Source organism: Lepidothrix coronata, unplaced genomic scaffold (genome assembly GCF_001604755.1).
Source record: "Lepidothrix coronata isolate B3197 unplaced genomic scaffold, Lepidothrix_coronata-1.0 Scaffold163, whole genome shotgun sequence".
Classification (NCBI taxonomy): Eukaryota; Metazoa; Chordata; class Aves; order Passeriformes; family Pipridae; genus Lepidothrix; species Lepidothrix coronata.
This window is the reverse complement of record NW_016690343.1, coordinates 575,238-598,952: the sequence shown is the minus strand read 5'-3', so window position 1 is coordinate 598,952 and position 23,715 is coordinate 575,238. Positions and strand designations below refer to the sequence as shown.

Here is a 23,715-nt window from a genome sequence, read left to right as displayed (position 1 = left end):
AAGTGACCTCAGCTGCTCCTTATAAGTCTTTCCCTCCTGACTTTTCACCATCTTTGTTGCCCTCCTTTGGGCGTTCTCCAATGGCTTGATATCTTTCCTATATTGTGATGCCCAGAACTGCACACAGTGAGGTGAGGCTGCCCCAGTGCAGAGCAGAGCAGGAGAATCCCCTCCCTCAACAAGCTGGCGATGCTTTGCCTGATGCCCCCCAGGACATGGTTGGCCCTCCTGGCTGCCAGGGCACTGCTGACTCATATTCAACTTGCCATTGACCAGGATCCCCAGGTCCCTCTCCACGGCACTGCTTTCCAGGATCTCATTCCTGAGTCTGTACACACAAGGACTGCCCTTCCCCAGGTGCCGAATCTGGCACTTGCCTTTGTTAAACTTCAACTTGGAGTAAACTCAGAGTCACCAGAGCCCTCTGCCACATTGTAGTTGTGAAAGTGCTGTGGTCTTAATGAGGTGTTTGAGTTCATTTGAATAGATGGTTCTGCCAACATAATTTTGCTGCAGAATATTTTAATTAGTTGTTTGCTGGTGTAAATGCAGAAACCTTTTATTTTTGCTGAATTTCATTCTGTCTTATTGTTTTTGCAATAAGTATGACAGAAATGTTGATCGGGTGATTCCCATTGCTGAGCTGTGTTTTGTTTAGGACTTTCAAAAGCACTTAACCTAGGAGCACAGCTTCCATTAATAGTCGTTTAAGCACTTTGGAAAATTCTTCTCATCATTCAGTTCATAATTCTCCCAGAGAAATGAGTCAGGTAATGTTTGCTATATAAAGTTTCTTGAATCTGAGCTGAGAAGGGTTTAACAAGTGGGGGGTTTATTTAAAGCATTCAGCAGACTTTGCTGCTACATGCTGATCAACACTGCCAGGGGTGCAGAAAAATACATTGTGCAAATGAGCAAATATAGGCCTCATCAAAGCCTACCAAAGGCCATCAAAAATCTCCCACTGTGAGGAACGTTTGCTCAGACTCACAACAAATAAATACAGGAAAAACACAAAGAGATTGCACCACTGTTTGCCCTTTGTTCATGTAGTTGAATAATTGTATTCTTTTAGTGTTAATTATTTTGTTTCCCAGCTCTATACCTCTTGTATGGATATACCTTCACTCCCCTCACCAACAGTCTGCTCTCCCCAGTAGAAGGGAGTTCTACTATCACAGCATATTGCAAAGCTTCTCTTTGAGGAGAGGGAAGGTTATTATGTGGTCTTGCTGCAGGTGGTTTAGTCCAGTTGATAGAACTGACTGTTAAAATCACTGCCAGATCCAAAACAAAAACTTACCTCAAGCCCTGCTCCGTGTGCCTGCAGACCCCTCTTTTGGGAACAGTGCCACATGGACTAGATTAACTCTTCCATCATATCCCTCCCTGTGCAAGCTCAGGCACAAAATTTCCTGTCCAGTTCATGGGAGGGAAGATTTCTGCTGGCCCCACTCCATGTTCTCTTTCCATACCCCCTGACATGTTGGTCCCACTAGCAACGCAGGTTGACATTTTCTTGCCAGTGCAGTTTTAGTAATATCTAGATAATATGTACAAAAATTGCTGATGGGGGAAAACACTTAGTTTCTTTAAATTCTCCAGCTCAGTTGAGTTTTATTCAAATGCAGTGCTGCAATTTAGGTATAACTTGAGAGGCTTCTTTAAGATATATCTTTTTTGTTTTCCCTTTAATCACACTCTAAATCTAAATAAATAAATATGTAGCAGTAAATGCTCTGTGGTATATTTGGTGAGATTAACAGTCTTCTAGTAGCATAACAGCTCATGATAGTCTTTGCTATTTATGTTCCTGCTGAGAGGAGAGGAAAAGCAGATAGTTCAGTGAGCAAATTATGAAGTATGTGGGTTAATGAAGTGCCTGTCATAAAGCTGATTGTTATTTCTTCACATCCTCTCTTTTTCTAACAAAGCTCTTAATATTCCAGATCTTGGGTGATTGAACCTTCTTCTTTGTTTTTGGTGCACACTCATATTCAGAACAAAAAAAAAACCAAGAAAAAATCTAGTTAAATGTTTATTTTTATCTGTCCAAGTACATACTGTGAATAAGTTAAGGTATGGAAGTAATAAAGCTGCTTATTGAGGCATATAAATCTTCAAAGTTTTCAATCCCATTTCTACTAACAAGGTATTTTTAAGATTCTTACAATGTTTTCCTCTTATAACCTCTACATCTTCTTGATAGAAACAATTTTACCCCCTATTCAAGATAAACAAGAGGAAAGGGATCAAATGCACTTTTCTTCATCTTGTGTTCACTGTTTTACGTATCTCCCTAAAGCCACACACTTTTTCAAGAGATTATTAAAGTCATTCTTATGCAAAAAATGAGCTTTTGATTTAATTTTTCCCCTTGCCCAGTAAGGAGTTTTGTGCCTGGAATTGTGACCTATGGTTATGGCTGAGGAATAAAACTAACAAAACCCAAAAATACCCAAACCCAAGTCATACCTATGACCTATCATTGACTTGGAGAGAAGACAGGGACTTGCAGAGAAGACAGAGATAGAGAGCATTTACTGCCCCACGTTTACTGGCAGTACTAAGACAGACAACACTCTGGTAAGATCTAATCAGGAAATGTGATTGCAGATGCAGTTTCTTCCGTGTATTTTCCCTTCCATCTAAATATGCTCCTACCCCAACTCTAAAAATAACATCTAAAAGAGGAGATGGTAGAAATGTTTTTCAGACATAATGTGAACATGATTAATCAATATATATGGTTTGCCTTGGCTTGAATTTTCTTTGGAAAAGACTTAGGATTTTCCTGCATAAAAGGAAAAAGTGCAAAAGCACACAAAAAATTCCCTAATTTTCCAAGTGTCCTGACTTGCACTTTGCAGACCAAGATGTGTGATTGAAAGATCTTCATGTTCTTGCCAATCTCCGTGGGCTTTGTTATCATATTTTTGGGAGCAGCACCATGTCCTTGCATCTTCTCTGGCATCATAGATGTTATCCCTGTTGTAGAAAAGATGAACTGAAATGGAGATACTGAAATTACTCTGGTAGTCTGCAGCACTAGAAAGTATTAAGCTGGGAGTCTCTGAACCCTGGGACTCTCGCTCCTTTCTGTATCCTCTCAAGCATTGAGACAAGCATTGCAGGTGCAGGCAAGTACTTCATGTACACCGTATCTGTGCTTATTCCGTGAGAGTTTGAGGTTCAGATGTATTTAATAACAAATACGAGCTGTTTACTGGTCTTCGGAGTCTTTAATGGGATGTTTTCAATAATATCGCTGAAGACTGTGAGAGATTTTTTTTTTTTAATGCACAGTGTCATTATGTATTTATTTTTTTAATATGAAGCAGAGAGGTCATCATTAGGGGACAAGTGATGGCAGTGCACTTTCCTTTGTAAGCCCCCTTCACTGTTGTGTTACGCTGCTTCGCTGCTGATAACAAACTAGGAGAAACTCTCCAGAGTGACTCTGCGAGGTGAAAACAGTGCTATGGTTGTTTCCAAGGATTACAATATTAAAATAAACATGGGATTTAGACCATCCCACCCATAGAAACTGGTGCAAGAAGTAGCTGAAAAATGGAGCAATGTACAGCTTCTCCAGGCATCAGGGAGAGGAATACAAAGCTTGGGAAATCTTTGGAGCTTCCCATCTCTATTATTTTTTAGGTGTTGTGCTTCAAAATGAAGTCCAGAAGGAAACTGTCTAATGTTTGAATTGCAGTGAATGTTTTTTATCCTTTAGTTGCTGTGTGGCTCTATCAAGACTTGATTTACTCTCATATATTGAACATCTGAATTATCAGTCATTGGTCAAGTGCACAGTCCTTTTATATTTTGCTGCATTTGTCTGGAAACTCTGATATTACATATACCATTACCTATGTGTCACAAGAAATATTTACTTGTGTCTCCCACCTTATAGTTTTAAAAACTGTTATCATTTTGCACTCCTGGGACCTCCCCGATGCTTGTTTTCTTGACAGCATATTTAAGGTGTTAGACTGAGTGTAAGCCACAGTATAGCCAGCCAGAAATGTGAATATATTACGGGTAGATATAATCAAACCATTCTAGGTCATATGAGTAAAAGCAGTAATAAAGATGGGTTGCAGTGTTTATGCAGCACCAGCTGCTGGCAGCTTTGCATTTGAGTACCTTAGCCATTGTTGAAAGTTTACTATCCCATCTTTATAGCTTTTGTTTTTGGGAGGAAGTGGCCCAACCCGTTTTTTAGACACAACTGAAACCTGAAAAGGTTGCTGTCATCCCAAAGGCGCTGTCAGAGCCTGACTGATGGGTTGTCACACCTGACTGTGAACAGTGCAAAAAGGCCTCAGGCTTCCATGCATATAAGCTCCTTTTTTCCTCTATTAGGAGGAGTGGAATTGAGTGAGATGATGTTTTGGGAAGGGAAGGGTAACATATAGCTCAGCTTTGTGTCATCCTTTCTTAGGATGGCCTAGCCCTGGCTTTTGAAATGTCATTGCTTGTAGGGAATGGAGATGTGCACTGTGCAAGGTGAGCAGGGATCTCATCCCCTTAGCCCTGAGTGCTGGTCAGGGAGAAGAAGGAAGGATCAGTAACGTATCCACATGGGATAGATAGATAGGCTGAAACTATCACAATATGCTAACTTCAAAAAATAAAGTGGCTTGTCATTATTCCCAACAATAAAAAAAATTATCCATCCCATTCCTTCTTTCTGTAATTTTGTTTCCAGCAAAATCTGAAAACCTCAGTTTTGATTATTGCTATTCAGAAACATGCATGCTCTGTTTTATTTGATCCGAGATCAGATGGAGCAGACTGAGGCTGACTACATTAAACTTCAGAATGGCTTAACCAGAGAAGTTTCAGTCTTGGCTTTTCCCACCATGGCTATACTAGCAAATTCCACTTACACATTTTTGTCACATATCAATAGGAATTTACAGCTGAAGAAAGGGATTTAAAAAAATAAAAAAATCAATAATTTTCCATGACTGTCTGAAGCTTTATGATCTGGCTCACTGGGTTGGTTAGAACTGTTTGCTGAAGTTATTCTAGTGGTAGTAAGAAGGTATGAAATACTTTTTTTGCAGACAATACCTACATTGAACTGATCTTCTACATCAATATAATATAATTATTATAATATAATACAATCATTCAATACATGTTTCTGCATTATTTTCACATTTGTATTTGTTACTTTACACTTATTTTGCTTTTTAAAGCAAAGCAAATTATTGTGAACAATAATATCCCTAGGAGGATTGCCCAAGGAGGGCAGAAAGGCAGTGTCTCTGCACAATACTTTTTATATTCACGTTTTACGATGTTCTCCTTGGAAAATATGTTTGGAGGTGTTTTGAGGGGCAGGAGGACAGTATGTGGGTTACAAGATATATTATAATGAAGAAGGAGGGCAAGGAGAGAGAAAGCTTTGATTTCAGAATCTAATGCCACTGATTCATAGGAAACCTCTTTAGGACTGGGCTGGGAGAAGGTCTTATAACAGTGTAGGGTGTTGATACATTAATGTGTTTTCAAAGATCCCTGAAGCCCCTGTCAGGCTCTGCTGACCTGACTCTTCATATTACAGCTCTCTTTTACATTGCTTTGTCTCCAGGAACATGGCAGATGTGGAAGGGGTTCACTATTTTGTCAGGCTGTGTCCCAGAAAGGGGAACCAAGGGACCCTGAAAGTTAAGCTTGTCCAGGAAATCTGGGGAGGGGAAAAAAGCTGGAAACTGCAGAGAAACCTCTATTAAGCAGATAGATTTCTGCTTTTGGAATGGCTGTGGAGGATGGTGGTGGGAATTGCCTAGTGGGAAGGCCTAGACTCACTGGAGTGGAAAGTACTCCAGCCCTCAACGACATGGTTTGGAATAACAGTGTAGTGTTTCTTAAACCAGGATAAAACCCCTCTGAGCTGAGACCTGCCCAACAGAGGATTGTCTGTTTGTTTTGATGGCCTTTTCAGGCCATAAGCATGATGTAAAAGGGTTTCACTAGTAATTGGAAACTAGCTTATATTGTAGATCTATAATCAACAGATTATAAATTGTCAGGAAAATTATGAGATTGCAAATCGTAAACTAAATCTTCAAGGTTAAAGGTTGCTCCTACCGTGCTGCTCCCCACACTTTTTGTTTGCTTCTGTATCCAACAAACCTTAAGGCCATTGCCCAACAGGTAGAGTAATGACAAAGAAGCTAGATGCTGGATATGGGAGGTTTACTTCCATGTCATCAGTTCTTGATATATTCCTTTATTAAAAAATTATAAAGGTATTAAGTACTTTATAGTTGGTTATGGTTTTTTTCCTCTTTTATTTTTTATATAACGCTTTCAAAGGAAGTCTCTCTAGTGGATCACGGGCCATCTCTGCATGAAATGAATCCTGAGGCTTCATATTGTGTTTCATTAATTTCTAGAACTAAACAATTGTTCACAAGGAAAACGCACCAATTTTTTTTCCTATTTTTATCCATCTCAGTTTCTACAAATCAAGCTACAACCTTTTCTTACTCAGTATTAATAGTAATAAGTACATAAAAGTAAATATAGTAAGCAGTGATGGTTTTGTAGTTTGAAACAGTGAAACGTGATACCTTCCCAAATACAATAATTTTAGCCATATGCCAGAGAGGGGACTTCTTTTTCTTTTTAATAGGAAAATTATCTTTTGAAATAATTGTTGTGAAGATAATGAGAAGGAACAGAAGCTAGCTACCCTCCCTTGGGGTACCTGTAGATAGACATGTAGCTGTGACAGCACTCATATCAGCACAAGATTTCCTGTGTGTTTACCCAGCGTCCTAGATAGTTTTGGGAGCCTGATTTTTCCGTAATGCCACAGCTGCTCATCATATATGCATTCTTGGGGTGATCTATGCTATATATTGCTCTCAGTAATGACTGTGGAACATCCATACACCTTATTTTATCAAGTAAGCACATTTTACACAGTATTTTAGTTTGCTGCTTCCTACTTGTTACACCTGTAGAGAACAAAGAGTTGCCTGTGCTTCAGGTGCAACAATTAGCTGTGTCAACACATCCAAGTTGGCTGAAAGCTGTTTCCTTCAAAGAGTGGGAGAATGGCACTAAAGGGATAGTGGACCATAGGCTGATTGTCTGTGTACTTACCTGTTTGGGCATACACCCTGCTCTTTCACTGGTATTAGCACCTGAACTAGGTAGTTTAAGGATTCTGGAGGATCTGAGAACTGTTCAGATCCCACTAGGAGTGGAATCTCTGTATGAATTCTTTCAGCAGGATAACAGGAGTGAAAAAACAGGAAACATTAATTTTAATTACTTACGACAGTTGGGTCTTACTCTGGTCAGATATAGTGGTTTCAAAAGATACCATTTCAATTTATTTTTCCTTTAAAAAATAAAAATACAATTGAAGAGTGTGGATTAAGCTGAGAATCAATTGTCCTGTAGAAAAAAATGTGTTCACACACAGAAATTAAAGAATAAATTAAGCTGTCTGCCATACAATTTGACCCTAATTAAGGTCAATTCTCCTTGACAAGTAATTAATCAAGAATCTCTATTATAGTTTAGTCTCTCTGTTAACAATAAACAGAGCATTATTTTACTTTTATGGTTAGAGTAAGTCTCTTAGCTGATAGTTTTCTGCAGGAGACAAACATCCATCAGCACTGAAAGTGATACACTGAAGACAGTTTAAATTAGAGCAGCGTTAGTTAAATTAGCCAAAGAACAAAACTGCAGAGCTCAAGAACGTACATCTTCTGCAAACTTCACTGTTCTGTAATTTGTGGCTTATAAAGAAAAAAAACATTTCACCTATCTGTGCCTAGAGGAGATTGCAAATGTAATTATTTAATATTATCCTTCCCATAGAATCCAGACTACTATGGTTATCCTGTTCTGCTCATCATCTTAGTACCCGACACCTTTCGCTAAGAAGTAATGGCATTTATTTGTTATGTTGTTTTGTATATATATATATATATATATATATATATCCCTCTATACATAGAGTGTGCAGTAGGATATTCTGTTTCACCTCTTCATTCACATATATCATATGCAGACGTAAAAGAGATATACTAGCAGATATATAGGCAGAGGTATCTGCATACATCTCTAGATCATGATGTATTTATACTGGTGAAAGAAGGTGGAAAAGGTTTTGATTGTCAGCACCTGTCTTTCTGCTTCAAGTTTAGTTTCTGAGTGTGGGCTGCAGCACAAAAAATAATTATAATTATCTCGGAGGCAAAGTAAGTCCTCCCGTAACATCAGAAGCAGAGCTTAGTAGAAGAGTGGATTCCTTGTTTGTGGAATGTTCTCTATGCTGGAGTTTGTGGAGTTTTTTCACAGCAGGATGGGCACAGTACTTGCACAGTGCTCTGCCTGAGCAGTCACCAGGATGTGCAGACCTGAAAGAGGAAATCAGAGAATGCTTACTGGGGGGATCTGTCAATCACAAATGCCCTTTGCAATGGCGAAAGAGCCAAGAAGTCTGCTAGCAATTGCACTGGGAAAGCAGAAGCGGAAAAAAGCTAGCTTTATTTCAGGTGAAAAAATTTGTGCATGATGTCCTCTAATGGTACTACTGCTTAATGAGACTATTTGTGAGCAAAGAACAATTTGGAAAAATAAGAGAAGGAAAAGAAATAGGGTTTGCTTTTTATAGCCCTAAAGTTAACACATTTAGCGCAGAAGAATGTTGGAAAGGCTGTATGTGTGCACAGCCATGCACACATGGTGTGCCAGGTGCTATACTAAAGCAGTTTTGAGTGTAATACTCTTGAATAAATTGCTCAAGAGTGGTTAGTTCACCCATGTGGAAACCTCACCTCTGTGACAGCAGCAAAGTCAGGAAGACATTGGGTTATCCGCTGCAGAGCATGAGGCATTTCAAACGTAAGCTACCCAGAAGGCTATTTAAGATGCAGACTTTTCCCCCTGCTATGTTTTTAGGAAGTCTTAAGAGTAAGACTTGATTCGACAGGTCCATGAATCCCCTTTTCAACACCTCTGTGCTTTTTTTTTCCCGTTTTTTCCCCTTCCTTTCCAGAGGTACCCATTCTCTTCCCTGCCACCCTGATGTATTTGCAAAAGCTTATCTGACCAAATAGCAGCAAAGCTATTCACATATTTTTTTCTTTTTTAAATAGTCCCTCACTAACAGTAAATCTGTAGACATATGAAAATGAACAGTTATATGTCTGGTTTCTACTAAGCTTTTTCTAGGAAAACCTTGATCTTGCACACAGTCCACATCAGCTGTCTTTCAAATATTTAACCATCACATCTCTTCCACACTGAAATATGTGAGAACAGCAGTAAAAGGCAGAAGCTCTGAAAAGGTGACAAGTAACTCTCATTAGAGGTTCCCTGGTTTTAACATGCTGCTATTTCTAAAGTGGCCCTGGTAACTTTCAGAGGTAAATATCTGCTGGGTATAATAAAAACTTGAACAGAAGAAAGCAGATGCACTAAGGCAGAAATCAGGAGCACACTACCAGTGAGGTTAGAATGATGCCCTAAAAAGTTGATTGTTGCTTGCCTAACACATCTGATTTGCAAAGTGACAATTTCCAACAGTAAAAGTCTACTGTGAAGCACATAAGAAGTGAAGAATTTGTAACTAAAAGAATGAAACTGCTCCTTTCCTTTGTGCTGTTTGAAGATAATGATGCATTTTTTGCAATTTTTGCTTTCAATGGCTGTTGCATTACATGTTGTAAAGCAAGTATTTATATACTGTCAGGGATTTTTTAAAACACCATTGTATTCATGAACACAAATCTATTTGGACATCATTCAAGCCTGATACTAATCATTCCAGTAAAACCACAACATTGATGACTGTTCCCTGCTTCGAAGAGGTATTCAGAGCCTGGCAGCACTGAACTCTTGTTATATACAAAACCCCTTGATATGGGTTAAATTCTGTCTTGATTTTTCTAATTTTCTTGAGGTTAGACTTTTCAATTAACTGGCAGATTTCTTCTTAAATACAATTAAGTAACTTGTATTTTGAAGGGGCTTTTGCTATTTTGCAATGCTTTCTCCACTCCAGATTTCTTCCTTGTATGAACTGTTCGCAAACACTAATGATTTCTTGTACACAACCCTCTCATTTGTGGTGCTTCTCTTCCACAGGGTGGTGTTTTGTTTTGTTTTTAAGATGCCAAAAAAATGTCTTTCAACCCTTAGGGGTTGTTAGCAACAGTAGTAGAGAATGTAGAGGTAGCTATCAGATTTTGCATTCCCTGTCCAGCTATCCAAGGGATTTCACAGTCCAGTCAAGGAACACTGTTTGATCACTTCATGTGCTACATGTATTCTGTGTAAGAACTTTTACATGCTCTGTAGCATTAAGTGATCAAAAGAAGTGAGATCCTCTGTTGTAGCACTGATAATCGGCTACTCCACACTGCATAGCAAAGCACATTGGGAAACTGTCAGCTTGGTTTTGATTCTGAAAGATCTTCAAGATGAAGAAAGGTAAGAGAAAGGAAACTACAACCATTGAGGAAAATATACATGATATTAAAGCTTGCCATAGAATGACTCTACACTTCATGATAAGAGAAAGAAAGCTGGCAACAGAAATGATAGGACTGCTCTGAAAATTGGAAAAGAACCAGGTCTTGACTTTCTACAGGGAGCCCAAGTCCAACCTTTGGCATGTTGTAGCTCTGCTGGCTGGTAATAGCATAGTTATTTGTCCTTGTGTGAGGTCTTTTCACTTCAGTTTTATATTTGTGTCATACACCAGTGGTAAATTCTTTTGTGTGAGTTTGAGTTTTTTTGTTTCTTTTACTTCTGCTTAACTACTTTGCACTTATAAATTGTTTCACATAGACAAGTTTCTGAAGCGAGAAAATCTTTTTTACAGATAGGAGGCGAAAAATATTCATCTAGGTCCACTAGTCAGATGCCCAGCCTTTAAATTTTTGGATTGGATTTTATGTTTTTCCTTTCAGTTTTCTTTCAATAATGAGTACTTAGCAGCCAAGATGAATTAGGAACAGGTTATGTCTTATTGGTGACCCCAGAGCAAGAGAAAAACGGTTAGAAAACAATTTTGGAAATAAATTTGCACACAGGTAATCAGTACAATAAAGAAATGCAAAGTCTGCATTTAAACAGTCTTTAGAAAGTACTTTTTACCAGTGTTTGTGGTAGGCATCTGGAAATATTCAAGACTCTGGTTAATATTAAAGGGAAGTTTATCAGAGGTGTGAATGGCAGGCAGGTGTTCATTTTTCATTAAAGCTCAATAGGAGTTGCATGCCTAATGCCAATCTTGGTTTTTAATAATTCCCTATAGGTTTTTAATATGAAAAATCCTTTGACCCAGATTCTCAAAAATTAATTACTGGTGTTTTCATGAGCATGTGTGTTGATCATATGTCTATTAATCATTTAGCATGAAAGTCTGCTTGAGAATTTGCTGATTCTTTGCTTCTGGTCCCTACTGACTCTGACTTTGGATTTGTTTCAGACCCATAAATTATCAGAAGAGTTCTGTGAAACTTTTCTAAGCACAGAAATCAATGCCCTTAAGCCAGGACAACTTCCAGTGTGGATTAGATTGTACTGATATCAAGGTGCTATTCATTTGTTTTACACCTTTGGATGACTACTGAATTCCAGGAACACTATTTTAATAATCTCTGTATAAAAAAAACAAACTATAGAAGGGTGGAAAGCAAGCCTAATTTTTCAATCTCACTGTACTCATTTGGAAATGTGTTGATGTGTGTGTGGGGAGGAAAAATGTTTGCCATTTGTGAGTAGCAGGAGCTTCCAATGACTCTGCTGTTCCTCAGGCTGGACATACTATATTTCAGGTACTCAAGGTGTCTGCCCACATGGAAAATAAGTGTGCAGAGCAGAGTCATGGACTGTAGTTAAGACTTGCTTTTCCTTCAAATTATGCTCTGTTTGGTATAACAGAGTCTCTTCATCCATAGCATTTCACCACAGCTGGGACCCCTTGGTGAGACACTAGCAAGGTGAAGATATTTCTGTGAAACATGCTATTTTGACAGAAATACCACGTTAAGGACTGACTACTTAAATTGTTCTTTACTGCATATTTTCTGAGAAAAAAAATAATTTTGTGTGCTTCAGTAATGATGCTGAGTGGATAATAAGATTTGGTATGCTGCTACTGTGGGCTCTACACCATATGTCTTTCATAACTATTGCATTTGGGGGGGCTGATTGTTAAGGTAACTGTATTGTCTGAGGAATTCATCTTCAGAGTAACCTGAAAAAATATGTCCATGATATATAGCAATGAAAATTACAATGTTTAAACTAAAGAGGAAAACTGCAGACTGAGAGCTGAAGTGTCAGAACTGTAGATTTATAAATATTTCTATATTTTCTGCTTGCTGAGCTTTATGTATAAATTGAATTACTATAACAACACTTTAAAGCTGACTGTGAGCTGACTTATTTTAAAGCAGAAAGTGATACAAATCATTACTTCATAGTAGTAAAGAGTAGTTGTTTCCTGCCCTGGAATCCTGGATCAGTAATTGATTGCTCTCATGATATCTTCTTTCCAGGATTTTTGTCCTGTGGTCACATAGGTAGCATTTGGGACATAAAAAATTGTTATGTCACATGTTACTACTTCCACTTAGTGAGCCATTTAGGTGGCTCTTTTTCTAGATACTCCTCAGTTGTAAATTAGTGTGATGCTGAGCCCATATTTCACTTACCTCTTTCAAGGGTCAATAGTTTAAGACTAGAAGCTGCTTAATTTTTATAGAGCAACATTTAAGAGTGCAGTATCTCTGGTAGCATCTGTATATATTTGCATACATAATGTTGTTACAGTGACAGTGCTATTTTTTATATGTCAACCAGGGGCATCTGGTGAACAATGAATTTTTATTATTTCTGTATTGATTTAGAAAACCTAGATAACTTAATGGCATGATATTGGGGTCATGTAAAGTTTATTAAAGGGTCTTACAGAGTAAAATGGGAGGGTGAACTATGTTGCAAACTCTCCCACAGTTTCTCTTTTAAAGAAGTCCTGAAACAATTAATTGAGGATCCCAAAATTAGGGGAGAAAAAAAGAGTTGTTGGTACATATCTGTGATTATAGATCTGTTTTTTAAGTGCCTCTGGAGGAATCTTTGTGTAGGTGAAAAAGATGTGTCTGTGCTTAGGTGGGCATGCACAGGTGCTGCAGGAAATACCAGTAACATTTCTGGCTCTGCAGACATTTTTCTTCTGTGAATAATCTGAATAGTGGCAAAGCATAGTGTTAGGCAGCATTTTGTTGCCAGAATTGCATTTTCAATTGGTGTGTGCAAACGGGTACCACAGATCTGACCGCTCTTCTCATGGGAATCCAAGGGTCATGTTTGGATTCCAGCCACCATTTAAGTCAAGTGATGATGTCCTTCAGGTCATGAAAAAGCTTTCTGAATAAAAGCATACTGTGTGCTGGGGGCTCAAAAAGACCAGTCAGCTGCAGATACAGTCTTATTGAGCATTTTTGAAGTAAGGATTGTCAGTTCATCCTTCCAGTCCCACTGTCTTGGGTAACAGGAGGCTAAGAATCAAGTAAAGGAGAACAAACCTTTATGGAAGCAGGTCCAACGACAAAGGAGAAGCACTGTTAGGAAACTGGATTGAGAGGAAGTCAACTTTGCTGCACGTTGCTCAGATTTGATATGAGAGTAATGAAATCAGTGTCACTTGCACTGAGTATCACACCTCCAGCTGAAAAAGAATCAAGCATTTGGTTTAAAATCATGGGATTTAACATAATTTCCAGTTCTTTCTATTAGTCTGCCAACACAGTATCTTGAAAGGCTTTGGGTTTTAAGCTTTTCTGTACATTTATCAAAACAAGTAACTTGGCTTTAAAATGAAAACCAGTGTTTTTCTTATAACCGAAGATCTACAAAGATGTGCATTTAAGAAATAAGCAAATATTGTGAAAATAAATGATGCAAATAAATGATGAGAACTGGCAAGAAGGAACCCTGGGAATAGCTTATTGTCCTTGCCAGGAAACCAGGAAAGAGGAAAGTTTGGTTTGTTTGGGGGTTTTCTTTTGTTCTGTTTTCTTTTCTTTCCTTTTCCACACTAACAACCCATTACAGTCTTTGGGAAAAGAAAGAGAAACCAAACTGTTTCACACTTGTCAGGTACCAAAAGACTGAATACCAGGTGGATGCATCCTAACAGATATCAGCAGAAATCTTTGCTTCCTTGCTTGAAGTGCCTACCTATGACTGATAACTTTGCTTGCTAGCACTCTGATAGAGGTTTCAAGCACCTCCTACATTTTCTGCAGTATGTCAAGCACTGATATGCTGAAAGATATAATCCATCCCAGGAAATGGTTGCCTTTCTGAATTCATGAAAGGGCACAAAACACGACTGTAAATACTCAAGATGAGGGATGACAGGAGAACGCCTGTTCCAGTGGTGTGTCATCTTGCAGTTGACTAAAAAGGAAAAAAAAATTTACTAATATTGGTAAAAATTAGGTTGGCAATTTTATCACTTCTCACAGAGAAAACAATAACAAAAAAAAAGTAAAACTCAGTATTCGGAAAGTTAAGTCCTTTGAGTGGAATATAAAAAAAAAAAAAGATGTATTCATTCCAAGAACTCTTCTCAGATTATTTATATTTTCTGTGCCTTTTCCAGGAAGCATTTCCTCTGAAAGATACTAGATGGTAATAAGAAATAATGATGGATTATTAGACTAAAATATATGTAGTTATTCCATTAGTCTTGGAGTTCAAACATATCTTCTGTCTATTATGTATCCCTCCCCTCACTTTCTGAAGAAGTAATACTATTTTTAAATATGTATTCCCTTACAGGACTCAGAAAACCAGAAATTATTTTAATTATTTTGCATAGATTTCTATAATATAGAATATTAGCCTTTGATTACATTTGAGTGAAAATTATCTCACTCTTCTCAGTAAAACTCAAGAAACTTACACTTTAATAAAATAAAAGTAAACCTTCAGTTAGTTCTACGACTTTGTTATCACATTCACCAGAAAGCAGTGCCTCAGGGACTGACACTATAAGATGCAAGCTGGCATGCTTGAATTTTTTCTTCTCTATTTGTTCACCTGTGGGAGTCACAGTATTATTACTTTTCCTTGGAAGTGTTTAAAGGTTGTAAGTATTATGAGCTTAGGTTGTCTGTAGTCTCTTCTAAAACTACTGTTGTGCCAAATTTGCACACATTCATGTTTGACTGATTCCAGAGTTATTACTACAGAGAGCAGTAAAACCTTGCTGATGCTATAGGAAATATCAATTCTCTCTGTGTGTAAATATATATATATATATATATATATATATATTTATACTAGCATTGATTTTATTGCATTTGGAGCTGGCAGATTGGTAGCCCTGAACTAGGGTCCAACAGGGAACAAATTGCAATGTCAGCTGCTGACTTGATTCACATTTCACCTCTCTTGCTTGTTTCTTAAGTTCATCAGCATTCTTGGTGCTTCATCATAAGTCTTTTAAGTATTCAGAGTACACAATTCATAAAACAGGCTTGAAAGTACTCCACTGGAGTTGCTAGATTACAGTAGTAGCTGCCAATGCTTTTGAAGACAAAATGTTTTGAAGTGAATGGTATGTACACATACATACACATCCCATCCTATCTGAGCAATCAAAGCTTCCAGCATTTCAGAGCTCATTAGGAGCGTAGAATTGGAACTAAACATGTAAATCTCATGGTTTTATCCAACTGCTTTGAAGCCATTAACATATTTATCCTCAACCTGTGAGTTTGGACTCCTACGAGTGCTTGGACAGCAGAATTTAGACTGTAGACAAAGCCTACATTGCATGTTGCAGTAATGTAGAGGGGTACTTTAGCCAACACCAAATTGACTTACCTACCTGTGTAATTACTGTAGAAAGAAAAGGTATGCTGGCTTCAGAAACAGGAGAGATACAAGGCTGAAGGACCTCCAAACCAAGAGCTATTTCTGAAGAGCTGCTGACTGGGGCTCAGAGTGTCACGTAGTTTGTCCGTAGATTAATCGGAGGCTCTGTGCTTCATTGTCCCAGGGAGCAGCAGTGGTGATATGGTGGTTGTAGCATTATTCATAGTATAAATTTGATTTTGCAGTTCAAAATAATTTTCAGAGAAACAGAACAGTGTTTAAGCCACTCCTTGAAATGCTTCCCTCTTCTTCTGAAATGCTTCCCTCTTCTCCTTTGGTCTTTGTTGGAAGTAATATTGAAGACTCTCCCACCTCCTACATGTCTCCACTTTGTTATTGTGGCCTTAACAGTTTAAAATAGATAAAGGCAGAATAGGAAAAGGAATTGATTTCACTGCTATGTTCTCTCACAACCAGGTGAGGCTGAGAAAAAGAAAACAGGCTGAGAACCATGAACTGCACGGTAGGCTACTCCAATCCCAGTGTACAGAGCTGATTTTTACCAGGGAGCTCTAAAATTATCATCTTTGCTTGTGGGAAAACATAACTTCCTAGGAATATGAGTCTGTACTATTTTGGGTCACTGGCAGGGATGGTAACATTCAGTAGTAATGCTGACTTATTGCAGTACTTAATGATGAACAGACTTTCCATTGTGCCCATCATCAGGGTGCTAAAGAGGGAATGTCTCATTCAGCATTTGTCTGAGGCTATTTCTGATTGGAAGAATGACTTTTAAGATTATTTTGAATGAAAAAGTGATAAAGGAAAAATTCTACTACTGCACTATGCCATTGAGGCTGGCAAAGTGAAAGTAGTAATTTAGTAAGCTTCAGTTTTATCAGTCTCTTTCCTTTCTGCACTACCATATTGCTCCAAAAAGAGGAAAAATAAAAACTAGTTCTTTCTAGCAGGTTACAGGCTCGTTAGATTAAGCATAATAAGGCTGAGGGCTGACATCACGTTATCTCGCCAGGTTACTGCATGTCAGCTGATCTGCAATAACTGAATGTGCACATGGTCTTAACCAAAGATAAATGGAAATAGTGTGACAAAGACAAATGAAAACTAATGTTATCTTTCAATGAAGGAGGAGTGCAGTGAGTCAAACTGCTGCGTGATTATGCAAGGGCTTAGAAAACCCACTGTCTACATACAGAGGTGCTTATCCAAGCTCAGCTGATACCTGGTGACTTGCTGCTCTGTGGTAGTGGCATCATCTGCTTAGGCCCATGTACTGTCAAGACTTGCATCATATTTTGTTTTGTGGTTCTAAAGGGCTGTACACAATCAGGTTGTAATTCATGTCATGTCTAACATTATGTCCAGAAGTCAAACTTAAATACAGATGTAATAATCAGGAACTCTTCAATTTGAAACACAGATTTGCTTCCTTGTTTTATGGGGTGGGGGGGGTGTTACACAGTTGGCCACAGGTGCTGAAGAAGTGTGGAAACAATGAAGCATATCCTTTAAAAATGGGGGTTTTCATGGCCTCAGCTACACAAATATGCTAGAAATAAAGCCAAAGAAATCATTATAGTAAGTTATCATCTATTAAGGTGACATTTGCTATTGCAGCTGCATGCTTGGTATCTGTACACAGTAGTTCTGTAAAAATGTAGGGAAGTCAGGGAAACTTGCTTTTTTTCACTAGCAAGTATATATCTATAAAGGAAGGCTAAAGGTCTGCCTTCAAATCTGTAAAGCATTCATTTCATTTGTCAATTTGGCCATTTGCAAATGGTAACATGGTAACCATTGCAGCACCACATACTCTAATTTTGGAAATGCTGCTGATATATTTGCCTTATATGACACTTCTTTTTACCTGCACCTGGTCTATTCATTTTAAAGGTGTTTTTTTCCTTGGTTTTTTTTTTTTTATTTTATAATCTAAAATAATATATGTATAAACATATATATAGCAAATAGGAAAGCAAGTACATAAAGTGTAGGTTCTGAATAGTGTAATTATGGATCACTATAAAATTAGTCAGCTTTTTTAATTCTCAAAGCCTTTGATTTCTTGAAAGTACTGTGAAAAGGTGCATATGCCATTATCATTACATGCTGGTTTTCTGCATTTCATAAACTAGTAAAAGAGGAAATTGTTTTAAATCCGGTACAATTTTATATTTCTTTGTATATGTTTCTGTGTAAAGAGAGTAAGCATATGAATGAAATATGTGAAACAAATAAGCTACTGCATCCCTGGGAGAAAACGGGTGAAATCTATTCTAAGTTATAGTTGACACATTTAAAATAAGGAAGAGCTACAGTTACTTTCCCAAGAAAACTTGGAAATTGCCATGCAACTCATATGAGAGGCAAAAGATGAGCATGTATTGGATGAGGTGGGTCCCCTACTGACACCCTATAAGCATGGAAAAGTAGGACCAGCCAGTAGAGAGATTTTAAAACAATCCACAAGGAAGAAATGGGAATGTTTAGAACATGGTTTAATCAATTGAGCACATCTCACCAGGGAATGGTCATTTTATTGATTTTAAACAATCTCATAGCTGAAGAGGTGAAAGCGCAATGCCAAAATGTTGAGGAACTCCAAAGGTGTTCAGCAGCTGCTCAACTCTGCAACTGCATTATACAAGCACTGTTGGAAAACGAAGTCAGGTATTTAAAAAGAAAACAACATATGGTGGAATAACTCTTGAATTCTTTGCTTGAGTTACTTCTAGAGATGAACTGCAGAATACACTTTCTACAGGGAGTTGTGCTGGGGCAGTAAGAGGAAGAGGGAACAGACATAAGAGCTATGCTGGAGAGGTGAACATTTAATTGTGTTTCATCTGGTAGTGTAAAAACCTTTAAGAAAGATGTACCACTACCAAGGACATGAAATTTCAGATAGAATTGCCACTTATTATGCACAAGTCCCTAATCTCATACTGTGCAGTGGTTTTCTTTTTTTCTCCTCAGTGTAATAAATACCTTTATTGAGGAATAGAATTGATTTTATAGGAGAAAAAAATATCACAAAGCCTTTAAGTTAAATTTTAATAGACATCAAAGACTTTATTAAAATGTAAATGTCTTATTAGAGTGAACGCTTTAATAATTAAAAATCAATAAAAATGAAAACATGCCAATATCACAATCATCTGGAAAATCTACAGCCTTGGTCTCAGGTATGACTGTGTGTGGGAAGTCCCCTTAGCCCTGTGTGCACTCAGGCACAGGAGTTTATAGGCAAATCCAGCAAAACAATAAGCCTCTACCCTTAGTGGGAACAATACACCATCCCTGTGTAAGCAAATACCTCTCACTGCTCTCTGGCTTTGAACAGAAAAGTCCTTTTTAGTCAGTCAGTCTGTTCTTGGCTTAATGATTCACAATTACTAAAATGTGATGCTAAAAATCTTTCCATTAGAAAAAAAGTTTCCTCCTTTGTTACCATTTGTGAAGAACTGGAGTATGAATTAGGTTATTTGGAAAAAGGAGAAGCAGGGCTGGGCCCTGGCTTTTATAGCCAGAAAATTCTTGTATCTCTTCCAAGTGACACCACAAGGCTTTCTGTTTTGAAAATCTAAAAGGAAAAACTGTGTTTTATCCTCTTGGAGCTGAGGGAGAGGACAAAGAAGGAAACCTTGAGCTTTCCTCCTCCTTCCCCCCCTCCACATCTTGGCCTGAATCTCTTGGAAAAGAAGAGAGCTCAATTTGGTGAAATAACTCCTTTGGAATATCAATTATCCATCAAAAAGACGTCACAGACCTACTAAGCTGTCAGAAGGCTTGTCACTGCCGCATGCAAGTCTTCAGAAGTTACATCTGAGGAGGGAAGATGTTGTTAGAAATCTTTCCCTGTATGACACACTGTCTCAGTTTCTTGCTAAAACAAGTCTTAATTAGTGCTTCTCTTTCTTCTTCCTTTTTTTATTCTTTAATATGCAGCACCAAGGAAAAATTGGAGTTAAATTTAATGTTGGAACTGATGACATCGCTATTGAAGAGATGAACGCAATCATTAATGATGGGAAATACCACGTAGTTCGCTTCACAAGAAGTGGTGGCAATGCCACGTTACAGGTGGACAACTGGCCCGTTATCGAACGTTACCCAGCAGGTAAGGGCTTACACAAACACTCGTCATGAAGGGGGTGGGGGATGCGTGGAGTTTGGCTCATTTTGCTTCTCTTCTGATATAACATCAGCTTCTTTGCAGTGTTTCAGTAGCTAATTAAGTAGTTAAAGAGTCCTGAGCAATGTACAGTTTATGATGATGGCATTTCCTAAGCGAGTTTAAAAGCACAAATTCAAGTTATTAGTGGAAGTGGAAAAATAGAGTTATCAAGGCATGAAATAGTAGTTTTGTTTCTTGTTTTCATTTGTTTTCATTGAATTATTGTTTGAGGGGGGAAAAAAAAGGCTTTGACAAAAGCTACGAAGTAAAGTGACTCCCAAATCTATCCCCAAGTGATGGAGTAAAACATTTACTGAGGAAAAGGTTGTCTGTGTTCTTTTGATGACAAGTTGTTATTAAAGCAATATGAAGCTTATAAATTTAGCAGAAGAGTTCCAGCAGAAGGATGTAGCAGTTATCAATTGTACGATCAACCAAACAACCAAATCGAGATGCCTTAACTTAAAATGCAAACTACAGGATATTACTTATGCAAATGATGCTGGTCACTTAAATGAGGGCAACTCATATGAAGACAGAGTTGCCTTGATCAAACCTGTATTTCATTTTATGCAAATACCATGCAATGAAGACTATTGTGTTACTAATTTTATTCATTTTTAAAGACAACAGGTTTTTCAGACATGCAGTCCCTTTCTTATTGAGTAGGACTACTGATTAATGGTAACTTATAAATCTGCATGTTATCTCTTAACAGTTGCTCTGTGTGTTTATATTATTAAACAAAAGGCAGCAATCCAGAGATGTAAGCAAAAGCAAATATGAAACCAGAATGCCTATTACATAAATAACAGTTCTGATTTATCTGTTTAAAAGTAGAAAACTCTTCATTTTTGGGTGTAGAATGGGACAGGAAGATGTGTTTCACTAGTAAGAAACACATAAGCCATTTCCTGTAGTAATTATTAGTGGGTGAAGTTTTCTGTTATTGTTGCCATTTTGAATTGCAGTCCAGCTATTCACTTGATTTTTTAAAAAACAGAAGTAATTTTTTCAAAATCCACAGGTGAAATATAACCCTTCAGATAATTTATTGGAAATAATTTAGAATTCAAAGTAAAAATGAAAGTATATATTGCTAAAAACAATTATGTGTAGCAGGAGATGTTAGAAAAAAACACCTATGTGCTAATGTGCTATGAATGAATGATGTCCCTGGAAGTTAGTGCCATTCATTGTTTCTAAGTTAGATACATCTCTGAGAGGTGATAAATTCTTGAGGGAAAGTGGGACAGTGAATGAAATATGTCCTGTGATCTTTCAGATATTCCTATTTCCCCCATATACCCCTTGTTTTCTAATTTCGCAGTGTTTGGTAAAGGGTTGCTGAAATGACGAGGTGGAAGCTGGGGAGGACTGTGTCTTACTTTGTGTTCAAAACCTATGCAGCACAAAGGAAAAAATAAGTTTCGGGTGTTCTTTTGCCTCTTTTGTTTTTTATCTAAATGATGAGCATGAATTTACCTCTTCCAAGCTCAGGATTGAGGCATGCCAACAAAGAGGAAGTCAGACAAACACACCAGGAGGCCTGTGTGGTTGAACAAGGAGCTCCTGGACAGGCTGAAACACAAAAAGAAGCCTACAGTGTGTGGAAGCAGGGGCAGGTAGCCTGGGAGAAAAACAGAAAAATTATCTGAGCAGCCAGGGATTGGGTTACGAAAGCCAAAGCCTTGATGGAGTTAAATCTGTCTGGGAATGTCAGTAGGCAACAAGGAAACCTTCTGCAGGTATGTCAGTTATAAAAGCAAGATTAGGGAAAATGTTGGATCTCTCTGGAGACCTGGTTACCAGGACATGTAGAAGGCTGAGGGGCTCCAGCCACACTGCCCAAGTCACAGAAGTGAGGCCACACCTTGAGTGCTGTGTCCAGTTCCGGGCCCCTCAGTTCAGGAAGGACATTGAGGTGCTGGAGCAGGTCCAGAGAAGAGCAACAAGGCTGGTGAAGGGACTCGAGCACAGGTCCTGTGAGGAGAGGCTGAGGGAGCTGGGGTTGTTCAGCCTGGAAAAGAGGAGGCTCAGGGGAGACCTCCTCACTCTCTACAACTCCCTGAAAGGAGGTTGTAGCCAGGTGGGGGTTGGTCTCTTCTCCCGGGCAACCCGTAGTAGGACAAGAGGGTATTGTTTTAAGTTCTGCCAGGGGAGGTTTAGGTTGGATATTAGAAAGAAATTCTTTACAGAGAGGGTAATCAGGCATTGGAATGGGCTGCCCAGGGAAGTGGTGGATTCTCCATCTCTGGAGGTTTTTAAGATGAAACTGGATGTGGCACTTAGTGCCATGGTCTAGTAACCACAACAGTGTTGGGTCAGGGTTGGACTCAATGATTTCAGAGGTCTTTTCCAACCTGGTTGATTCTGTGATTCTATGATTCTAAGGACTGAGAGAGTGAAAGTTTGAGACTGTTTAAGACTGATGAAGCTGCACAAGTCCATGGGACCTGACAAGATACATCCAGTCCTGAGGGAACTGGCCAAGGAAGTGGCCAAACAACTATCCATCATATTTGAGAGGTTGTGGCAGTCTGATGAAGTTCCCACTGACTAGAAGGGGGGAAAAATAATCCCCATTTTGAAACAGGAAAATAAGGAAGAACCAGGGAACTACATGCTAGTCAGTGTCACCTCAATGCCTGGCAAGGTCATGGAGCAGATCCTCCTGGAAACCACGCTAAGGTACATGGAAACTAAAGAAGTGATTGGTGACAGCCAACATAGGTTCAGTAAGGGCAGATCTTGTGCCTGACGAGTTTGGTGGCCTCCTACAACAGGGTTATGGCAGTGGTGGGTGAGGAAAGAGCAATTGGTGTCATCTGCCTGAACTCGTGCAAGATATTTTGCACTGTCCATCACGATATCCTTGTCTTTAAATTGGAGAGACATGGATTTGACAGATGGACCACTTGATGGATAAGTGATTGGCTGGATGGTGCACACAGTTGCAGTCAGTGGCTCAGTGTCTGAGAGGAGACCAGTAATGAGAGTGGCATTCCTCAGGGGTCAGTATTAATCTTTGTTTTAATCTTTGTTGATGACAAGGACAGTGGGATCAAGGGTACCCTCAGCAAGTTTGTCATGAGTGGTGCAGTCAGCATGCTGGAGTTGCCTTCCAGAGGAACCTTGACAGGCTTGATAGGTGGGTCTGCGCAAATGTCATGAAGGTCAACAAGACCAAGTGTAAAGTCCTTCATCTGGGTTGGGACAATCCCAAGAACAAGTACAGGTTGGGTAGAGAATGGATTGAGAACAGCCCTGCCAGAAAGGATGGTAGTGGATGAGAAGCTCAACATGACATGGCCACGTGCACTTGCAGCCCAGGCAAATGGTGCCCTGGGCTGCATCAAAAGAGATGTGACCAGCAGGTTGAGGGAGGTGATTCTGCTCCTCTACTCCACTCTGGTGAGACCCCACCTGGAGCGCTGCATCGAGCTCTGGAGCCCCCAACATAGGAAAGACGTGAACCTGTTGGAGCAAGTCCAGGTGGAATTGCTCAGGGGGCAGGAACATCTCTCCTATAAAGACAGGCTGAGAGAGCTGGGGCTGTTCAACCTGGAGAAGAGAAGGTTCTGAGGAGACCTTATAGTAGCTTGCAGTACCTGATGAGGGCTACAAGA

General features: G+C 38.8%; 1 protein-coding gene across 22 annotated transcripts in view; it reads left to right on the top strand.

Moving 5' to 3' along the window:
• NRXN1 (neurexin 1) overlaps positions 1-23,715 on the top strand; it is a 704,201-nt gene that overhangs the window by 557,535 nt on the left and 122,951 nt on the right. For all 22 annotated transcript variants that reach the window (XM_017829343.1, XM_017829340.1, XM_017829336.1 and 19 more), the window contains one exon: positions 19,858-20,029. In XM_017829343.1, the coding sequence (XP_017684832.1) occupies positions 19,858-20,029 (172 nt within the window). The remainder of the gene's footprint in view (positions 1-19,857; positions 20,030-23,715) is intronic.